This window comes from Dipodomys ordii, unplaced genomic scaffold, assembly GCF_000151885.1.
Source record: "Dipodomys ordii isolate 6190 unplaced genomic scaffold, Dord_2.0 Scaffold163, whole genome shotgun sequence".
NCBI classification, from domain to species: domain Eukaryota; kingdom Metazoa; phylum Chordata; class Mammalia; order Rodentia; family Heteromyidae; genus Dipodomys; species Dipodomys ordii.
Window position 1 is genome coordinate 1,011,511 of NW_012267379.1, and position 9,028 is coordinate 1,020,538.

The 9,028-nt window shown below is 62.3% G+C and overlaps 2 protein-coding genes across 3 annotated transcripts in view; one reads left to right on the forward strand and one right to left on the reverse strand.

Annotated features, from left to right (window-relative positions):
• Window positions 1-1,523: 1,523 nt before the first annotated feature.
• Stra13 (stimulated by retinoic acid 13) lies at window positions 1,524-2,556 on the forward strand. Of its 2 annotated transcripts, none has more exons than XM_013033113.1 (4): window positions 1,524-1,629; window positions 1,708-1,761; window positions 1,940-2,069; window positions 2,257-2,556. In XM_013033113.1, the coding sequence occupies exons 1-4, from the start codon at window positions 1,539-1,541 to the stop codon at window positions 2,489-2,491; spliced, it is 510 nt and encodes a 169-aa protein (XP_012888567.1). In that variant the 5' UTR covers window positions 1,524-1,538; the 3' UTR covers window positions 2,492-2,556. The 2 variants fall into 2 exon arrangements, with proteins under 2 accessions (XP_012888567.1, XP_012888568.1); XM_013033114.1 differs by having other exon boundaries at window positions 1,940-2,028; window positions 2,289-2,403.
• Window positions 2,557-4,321: 1,765 nt separating this feature from the next.
• Window positions 4,322-9,028, reverse strand: part of Aspscr1 (alveolar soft part sarcoma chromosome region, candidate 1) — a 41,428-nt gene continuing 36,721 nt past the window's right edge. The window contains exons 8-12 of the mRNA XM_013033154.1: window positions 8,824-8,876; window positions 5,045-5,096; window positions 4,752-4,821; window positions 4,508-4,683; window positions 4,322-4,422 (exon numbers count right to left, since the gene is read on the reverse strand). Coding sequence (XP_012888608.1) covers window positions 4,409-4,422; window positions 4,508-4,683; window positions 4,752-4,821; window positions 5,045-5,096; window positions 8,824-8,876 — 365 coding nt within the window. The 3' untranslated portion in view covers window positions 4,322-4,408. The remainder of the gene's footprint in view (window positions 4,423-4,507; window positions 4,684-4,751; window positions 4,822-5,044; window positions 5,097-8,823; window positions 8,877-9,028) is intronic.

Sequence of the window (9,028 nt, forward strand, 5' to 3'; positions counted from 1 at the left end):
TGCCGGGGTGTGTGTGTGGGGGGGTCCCAGGGCCTCGCCCCTGCCGGGGTGTGTGTGTGTGGGGGGGGTCCCAGGGCCTCGCCCCTGCAGGGGTGTGTGTGTGGGGGTCCCAGGGTCTCGCCCCTGCAGGGTGTGTGTGTGTGGGGGTCCCAGGGCTTCGCTCCTGCCGGGGTGTGTGTGTGTGGGGGTCCCAGGGCCTCGCCCCTGCCGGGGTGTGTGGGGGGGGGTCCCAGGGCCTCGCCCCTGCAGGGGTGTGTGTGGGGGGGTCCCAGGGCCTCGCCCCTGCAGGGGTGTGTGTGGGGGGGTCCCAGGGTCTCGCCCCTGCAGGGGTGTGTGGGGGGGGTCCCAGGGTCTCGCCCCTGCAGGGGTGTGTGTGTGGGGGTCCCAGGGCCTCGCCCCTGCAGGGGTGTGTGTGGGGGGGTCCCAGGGCCTCACCCCTGCCTGTGTGTGGGGGGGGTCCCAGGGCCTCGCCCCTGCCGGGGTGTGTGTGTGTGTGTGTGTGCTTGCAGGGCCTCGCCCCTGCCGGGGTGTGTGTGGAGTCCCAGGACCTCGCCCCTGCCGGGGTATGTGTGTATGTGGGGTCTCAGGGCCAAGCCCCTGCCGGGGTGTGTGTAGGGGGGGGGTTCCCAGGGCCTGGCCCATGCCTGGGTGTGTGTGTGGGGGGGATCCCAGGGCCTGGCCCATGCGGGGGGGGGGGGCGGGGTCCCGTCTTTGCATAGTCAGACAGGAGGGTCAGTGGTCCCAGCACTGGGAAGCTGCGGTCAGCTCGGCGAGGGCGCCCCTGCCCTCCACGCTCACCCCCGGCGCGCGGAGCGACCCCATCTGGCAGCTCCAGGGTGGTGGCTGGCGCTCGGCCGGGCCGGTGTTGCCCCTCATCCCCTCTCCCCGGGGTCCCGAGGCCTCCCTGGCGGCGCGGGGCCAGCAGGCGGCGCTGTGCGCCTGCATCTCAGCATCCGTCCGTCCCTTTCTTCTGCCCGGACCCGTAGTTGACCCCCAGTTGTGGCTCACCTGCCCTCCCCAGCCACTTCCCGCCGAGCTGACCGGTGGCCTCTCAGCCGCCACAGGTTCTCAGGCCGACCTCCCCGGCCACTGCCGCCCAGCGCAGCTCCTCAGCCGGCTAGCACATCCTTCCAGCATCTTACCCCAAGCCCCACGCCCCGCACCTGGCCGGACCCCTTCCTCCCACCACTCCATCTCCACCAGGAGGTCCCACAGCTGGGCCTTGCTCTACCACCTCTCCACTCAACCCAGATACAGCTCTATTTCCTGCCAAGAAAAGCTAGATGTGACCCAGCCTCCTCCAGCTCCATGGTTCAGCAGCCCTGACCACGTTACCTCTGACAGCAACATGCCTTTGATACCATGCCCAGGACAGACATGGTACCAGCTCAGCAGAATTTCCCAGTCCTTCTCACCAATCCCTCTCTCCTGGACATCATTTCCCCACACAGCCCAGCCCAGCTCATTTCCCACACTGGGAGGGGCCCTGGGGGGTAACGGTGGAGCCAGAAGCCGCAAGCACGCTCCGTTGAGGTCTAATGCCCAGAGCTGGTGCTGATCCCTTCCTTTCTCTCCAGGAGCTGGTGAGCAGACTGCTGCACCTGCACTTCAGGGACAGCAAGACCAGAGGTGCGGGGTGCCTGCTGGAGGGTGGGGAAGGGGTGGGGTGCAGGGAACTGCCCCTTACCCTGTTCTTCCTCCTGGCAGTCAGCGGGGATGCCCTGCAGCTCATGGCAGAGCTGCTGAGGATCTTTGTCACAGGTGAGTTGAGGGTCCTTTGGCACTAGAACACCCAAGATGTCTTGTTTTCTCACTGGAAAAGCTAACTGTTTCCCCTAGTTCCCCAAAGAGCTGTTAACTGGGCCGTGACCTGGGTCTTATGAGGGCTGGCAGTGGGTACAGTCGGGCTTCTCCCACCCTGCTTCCGGCGTCATGGCAGAAGCCGCTGTCCGCGGGATCCGGCAGGCCCAGGCGGAGGACGCCGCCCTTGTCGATGTGGACCAGCTGGAGAAGGTCCTCCCACAGCTGGTATGTGGGGTAGGGAGGGCAGCACGGTACCCTAGGCCGGCGCCCAGCCGCCCCTCACACCCTTCTCCCCAGCCCCAGCCGCCCCTCACACCCTTCTCCCCAGCCCCAGCCGCCCCTCACACCCTTCTCCCCAGCCCCAGCCGCCCCTCACACCCTTCTCCCCAGCTCCAGCCGCCCCTCACACCCTTCTCCCCAGCCCCAGCCGCCCCCTCACACCCTTCTCCCCAGCCCCAGCCGCTCCCTCACACCCTTCTCCACAGCTCCTGGACTTCTAGCGGCTGCCTCCGAGCTACGTGGCCTGAGGGGCGTGACGCACACTGCACCTGAGTGTGGAGCTTCCCGGCCTCAGATGCTGCCAGGACCCAGCAACTACCAACCTCCTGGTGTCCTCTGCTTGCCGCTCACTATCTTCTTGGGGTCTTGTGAGGGAATGGAGGCCTTGTCTGCCTCTGGCCACCGCTAGCTCAGGTGGCCACAGTGTTTTATAAATAAACCAGCTGATGGCAGCACTGCTTTCTTGCCACCTAATATCAAAGCTGATGTGTAGCCTGCCTTTTTACTACCTGATCTGCCCCTCAGAGGGTAGCACCCTGAGCTACAAACTGTTCTTACAGCCAGGTGCAGGTGGCTCACGCCTGTAATCCTAGCTACTCGGGAGGCTGAGAATCTGAGGCTCAGAGTTCAAAGCCAGCCCAGGCAGGAAAGTTCTTAAGACTTATCTCCAATTAACCACCAGAAAACTGAAGTGCTGCCATGGCTCAAGTGATAGAAAACTAGCCTTGAACAAAAATGCTCAGGGACAGCGCCCAGGCCCAGAGTTCAAGCAGGCCCCACAACTGAAAAAAAAAAAAATTGTTCTTACAGAACATGAGTAACTCCCGGTCGCTCCCAGGCTGAGCCTGAGTGCCTGCGCCCTTCCCATCATCCATCTCAGTGGGGCAAGGGCAGACGTCTCCAAAAGGAAGGGGAATAGCACATGTGTACAGGCTGCCTGCAAGCCTTCCCACACGTGGCCCGTGGCTCATGGCCACGGCAGCTGCCACTGACGGGGGGAGTGGGGTCTGTAGGGCCCACTGGTGGAGGGAGGAGCAGGTCAGAGACCCAATAACCAAATGTCCAGGCCTGAGCCTCAGGAGGCCCCGAGGCCATGTTACAGTGAAGGGCCTCCCATCCGCCCCAGGCTGCCTAAGCACAGGCTACCTCCAAGGCTGTCCAGGCCTGGCGGGCGCTGCACGGGCCCCAGCAAGCCAGTCTTTAGAGCCCCCTGCCTCCCGGACCTATACTGTCCCATAGGACGGGATGACTTGGGCCTCCCTAGGGAGCTGCTTGGCTCTCACAGACTAGGGTGGGTGTGCATGTCCGGCCAGGAGGGCAGAAGTGACAACACTACATCCCTCGGGCTCAGGCTGACCTGGGGGAACTTCAGAGGCAGCAGCCAGAGGACCGAGTCCCACTGGTCCAGGGTAGGCAAAGCCAGTGCCCAGATGGTTGTCCTAAGCATTCTGGTGGATTTCTAGGTTTTTTTCTTTCTGCCAGTCCTGGAGTTGAACTCGGGGGCTTGGGTGCTGCTTTTGGGCCTCTGTGCTCAAGGCTAGTGCCCTACCACTTGAGCCACAGCGCCACTTCCTGCCTTTTCTGAATAGTTTATTGGAGATAAGTCTCACAGACTTTCCTGCCCAGGCTGGCTTTGAACTGAAATCCTCAGATCTCAGTCTCCTGAGATTATAGGTATGAGCCACTGGTGCCTGGCTAAGGGTTTCTGGATTTTTTTAAATTTATTTTTTGCCAGTCCTGGGGTTTGAACTCAGGGCTTGGGCACTGTCCTGAGCTTCTTTTGCTCAAGACTGTGTCCCTTGAGCTACAGAGCCACTTTTATGTATGTGGTGCTGAGGAACTGAACTTAGGGCTTCGTGCAAGCTAGGCAAGCACTCTACTTATTGCTAAGCCACATTCCCAGCCTAGGGTTTCTGGATTCTTAAGCACTGGACTAGGTAGAAGTCAAACCTACAGAGGGACTGGCTGGTAGGGACACGGGGCTTCAGCCAGCTGGCATTGGAGCTGGCTCAGAATGCAGCCACTGGGCTAGAGCGGCACTGTGCCTGGGAAGCCTTCCTAAGGGTGACAAACGAGAGAGCCAGGAGGCTCAGGGCTCTGGCCTGCCCAGGCTTCTTGGGTGGGGATCCCGAGTCCTTGTTCATGGGAACACAGAACCCAGAGCCTGTCTGAGCGGCAGTGGAGAGTTGGGTAGGCGGTGGGTGGTCATCTCTGCAGAAACGACAATGGTCAGTGGGTAGGCTGAGAGAAGCGCGTCTTTATTCCTGCTCGGGTGGGTGAGTGGAGTCCTGTGGCCAGTGATGGGCACCTTGCCGGCAGCCTGCGCTCACCTCTTGCTGGCTGCAGCGTAAACACACCAGAATGGCCACAGGGCCCTGGGCTCCTGCCTGGCCACCCTGCCCACCCAGCCACTCCTGACAGGCACCTGGTAGCTTCAGCCACTTGGGCACTTTGCCCAGGCTCCTTCTCACCGGCTGGGCTGTTCCTGGGGTGGGCTCTGGGGGGGGGAGTGCCCCCTCCTCAGCAGGTGGCTCTGACTCCAGGGGTGCAGGCTCGGGGGCTGGCAGTGGGGGTGGGGTCCCAGAAGCCCTGGGCATGTACCTGGGGGTGAGAAGCCACAGCTAGGACGGTGGCGCCGGCTCAGAGGCGGCCGCGGCCGCGGCACTCACCTAGCCACCAGCACGTCCGCAGCAGACGGGGGGACAGTGTGTTCCAGGAGTCCCGGTTCCAGGTAGAAAGCTTCAGAGGACAGAACCCCCAGGCAGATGAGGTCCCCACCTTCATTCACTCCGGGAGGGGGTGTATGCAGCAGGTACCCCGGGTTCTAGGGCTGCAGGTCTCCCAAACCCACAGGGGGGCCCAGGACTGAACACCCTCTAGGGTGTCTTGGTTTGGGTGCTGCATGGTCTGGAGTTGGGATGGGGCTGGCTGGCTGAGGTCAACAGAGCAGGGCCATACTCACCTGTTGGTTCTTCAGCTCCGAAGTGTACAAGGGCAGCAGGGAAGAGGTTTGCCTGGAGGGGAGGCAGGGGTTCAGGGCAGGCAGACCATCCAGCAGGAGGATCTCCTCCCCCCCTCCCCTCACTGCCCAAACACTAGTGAGGAGTTCTGCCTCTTATCTGAACTTTGGCATTTCTCTTTACCTACCTCCTTCCGCCTGGTGGTGGGGCTTTCCCTTTTCTTTTTGCTGGTCCCAGGGCTTAAGCTCAGTGCCTGGGCAAGAGCCTTGTTTTTGTATTCAAGGCTAGCACTCTACTACTTGAGCAAGTGCTCCACTTCCAGCCTTTTGATAGTTAATTGGAGCCAGGAGCTTCACAGACTTTGCTACCCAGGCTGGCTTCGAACCGTGATCCTCAGATCTCAGCCTCCTGAGTAGCTAGGATTACAGGAATGAGCCACTGGCACCCAGCCCAGAGTCAACTTTCTAACCATTAGTTCAAAGCTCTTGGTGCACTTGGGCTGTGAGTAAGCTTCTAACTAGGAGCCATCCTGTTCCACAGCTGAAGAGAGGCACACTATGTATGCTTGAACTTGATTGTGATCTCGTGACTAGGGGACATCCTACCCTACAGGTCAGAGACGGATGGGCGAGGGGTCTGGGGTCAGGACGTCAGCCTGTGATGCACTTCTGCACTTCTGACCCTCCACTCCCAGATCATGGCGGGGGGGGGGGGAAAGGGTCCTTCCCTCAGGGTGAGCAAGTACCCAGACCCACAGGGCTCGAGTCAAAGCCATCACTTGTGGGCCAGCACCCGTCAGTCATAAGCTCCTCCCATCCCGCCAAAACAGCCCAGCTGAGAGCCGATCAGAGCTTCCGGAGCCACACCATCCGGAGGGGCTGCGGACACAGGGCTTCTGTTCCGGGCTGGCTGCTCTGGCTGGGGCAGGAAAGTGGACTGGGTGCTTCCTCACACACTCGGCACGTGTCTCGAGACCTCCCTGACAGACTACTGGACAGCGGGGTGCTGCCTCAGGGCTGCAACAGCGCCCCGTGGGGGCTGGGGCTACTTCGTGGCCAAAGGCCAACCAGAAAGCAAGCCAGCAAGGGCCGGCCAGCACCCTCCCAGGGAAGGGGCTGCGGCGGCCCGCCAGGGCGCTCTGGCCCACTCTTCCCGTGCCGCTCCAGGCTGCTCAGAGTGCCACAGGCTTGCTGGGGTGGGCCGTGTGGGTGGGGTTGGGGGATGTTAAAAGATTAATAAGAGCAAGCTTCAAAGGCCAGGCCTAAGAACGTCGAAACCTCAGCCCAGCCGGCAGCTGAGCGACACAAACAAGGGCGGTGAGTGCTTTGAAACCCAATTGTGAGGCCGGCGATCAAAGCCTGTGAGAGGAGCCCGTGGGGTGGGCGGGGGGATGCCCCCGTGCCCCTGGCGAGGGCCGGAAGGAAGCCGGGGAGCCAGGCAGGGGCATGGGGAGGACAGAGACCACGCCATGGAGCCTCCCTGCCTCCCCCAAGTCTGCCGGGCCAAGGCAGACGCACCCACCGCAGGGAGCCCAGCGGGGCTCAGGCATTCCTGGGACCCCCTCGTGGGGCACTGCCTGCAGGCTCCCATCTGCTCCCTGACAAGCTGCCCCCAAGCCGGCCCCCTGCCCGGCAGCACGGGGAGGCACTGAAGGCGCAAGGAGGGGAGAGCACCACAGCTGGCCGAGCACCATGCTCAGCTGTCCCTGCCCTCAAAAGGAACAGAGGGGTGGGGACAGCGGGCTGGCTGGCATGAAGGCTGGTCTGTTTGGGGGATGCTGAACCTCTGTAAGGACCCCAAATGAGCCTTTACTAGTCCTGCACTCCTTATAATCTGAGAACCCTCGGCTGGGTCCCCTGGGGCCAGTGACTGAGTGGCCCCTCCCCACCTCAGATGCCGCCGGGTCAGCCCTGCCTGAGTTGCTCCGTCCCTTTGCTGGGAAGGGAGCAGGCATCCAGAGCAAGGGCTAAGGAGCCTGCCCTCCAGCTGCGGGACTCCCTGACTCCTTGTGGGCTAATTCCCAGCCCTGGAGCTTCTTAACTAATCCAGGCTAGGAACTGTACAAGAGCCACAGTCTGGGGCCCACCTCCCCCTCTCCTCCGCCTCTCCACAGGGCCAGCCTAGGGGGCTCCTCCTGTGCCCACCTGAGGTGCCCACCTCAAGCCTTAATCCATTAGCTTGGGTCTCCAGGGTCCCAATTGAAGAGGGGATACGTGGACGGCAGATTATCCTGACCAACAGAAGACTCCACTCCCTGTTGACTCAACAGTCCAAGAAGGCTGCTCTGCTCAGGCCTGGGGCTGAGCCCGGGCCAGGACTCCAAACCCTGGCCCGGTCCTCCCTGCCCTCTTCCAGCACAGACAAGCACCGACACTGTTAGGAACTTTAAGCCTTGTAGAGTCAGAGGGGAAGGACAAGGAGGGGACAACATACAGGTGGGCAACAGCTGGCCAGAAAACAGAGGGCAGGAGACACAAGACCTTGCCAGGCTTTGGTGTTTCCTAGGCAGGCTGGAAGGGACCCAGAGTTTAGGGCTGACCCTACCTGGCTTCCAGCCCTGCCTTACACACCACACACTCCCTCTTCACCAGCAGAGCTTGCCTTGGGGGTCTGTAGAGGAGGCAGTCAAGGGCCCAGGGAGGTGTGAAGAGGAGGTGGAGCCTATGTCCCCACACTCCCTGCTGGGCTGGTGGGGTCCCCCTGTATACACGCAGGCCTCACAGCACTTCTCAGCCTAGGACCTGACGGGACACTAGCATTAGCAGCAGAGCCCGGCTGGGAACATGGAAGCCAAGCTTGCTCCTGCGCTGGTGGCTGCTCTCCAGTCAGGACAGCAGCAGGCAGGGACACCACCTGAGAGAGGACAGGAGGTGGCTGCCGGTGGCAGGGGGCAGCGTGTCGCTAGCAATCAGGCTGGGGTAGGAAGTTCCCCAAGGGCCTCCGGACTCGGCAGGAGGGGGACCTTCCAAATTCAATGTTTATCAAGAGGCTGGCCAGAGTGGAGCGGTGGAGTTGGAGCAGAGACGCCCGGACGGGAGGGGAGGGGCGGGTGGCTCCCTCCCTCCCCAGGCTCCTCCCCGCAGGCCTGGCTGGGCATCCGGCCTGCCCTGCGCTCCTCAATAGGTGGCAGCTCCGGGCTCCCATGGCCCCCCACCTCTGCGGAGCCCTTCAGGCGCCTCTGTTATTAATTAAAATATCTGAAGAGACTTTGAAAAGGAAACCATTAGCCAGAGGGGCTAGGGAGGCCCCACTGCTCTCCCAGGGGGCCAAAGGACAGGACATTCATTCCTCCTGGCTCTGTGAGCAGCCAGCAGGGCATGAGATCAAGCGGCCTGAGCAGGCGTGCTCAGGACCTCCAGAGGCCCAGTGGCAGGGAATGGGGCCAGCCAAGGCACTGCCATTAAGAGACCAGCTGGGGCCGGGGGAGGCCAGGCTCAGGAGGAGGGACGGACCCAGGCCAGCGGCCCCCACTCTTCCTTCTGCAGCTCTCCACCGCCCTGCCACCTGGCCGGCAGGGCCCCTTCCTCACTCCTGACAGCCCAGGGCTCAGGACCTGGGGCTGCTCGCTCAGGTCGGCAGGCCAAGCAGTTGGGGCAGGCCCACCCCGCCCTGGGGCCAGGCAGGAAGCGGAGGAGGTTGGAAGCCCGTCAGGAACAACTTCAGAGGCGCTCTGCGCCTCTGAATTCACCGGCTCTAAAAGGCTTTATTACCCACAGCAGCTCCGGCCAGACTCCACCCGTCCCCCCCAGCGCCCGCCTGGCACACCCCTCATCCCTCCTACCTGAAAGAGGGTCAGCGTGTGGTCATCCAGGATGGTTTTGGGGGGAGCAATGACTGTGGGGAGAGGAGGCGGGCTGTGTGAGGAAGGCTGTAGGTACCCCTCCACCTCCACTGAGCCTGGGAGGGGGGCCTTTGGAAAAACCTCTGCTGTGGAGGCTCAGAGGGACTGCTCCCCAAAGCAGAATCTCCTCCTCCACCTGTCCCCC

What these genes read in the sequence shown, in the direction of transcription:
- Stra13 (XM_013033113.1), top strand. Translation starts at nt 1,539, where the DNA reads ATGCCCAGAGCTGGTGCTGATCCCTTCCTTTCTCTCCAGGAGCTGGTG. An exon ending in CAGGGACAGCAAGACCAGAG is followed by an intron (nt 1,630 to 1,707) that starts GTGCGGGGTGCC and finishes TCCTCCTGGCAG; the next exon opens with TCAGCGGGGATGCCCTGCAG. An exon ending in GCACGGTACCCTAGGCCGGC is followed by an intron (nt 2,070 to 2,256) that starts GCCCAGCCGCCC and finishes CCTTCTCCCCAG; the next exon opens with CCCCAGCCGCTCCCTCACAC.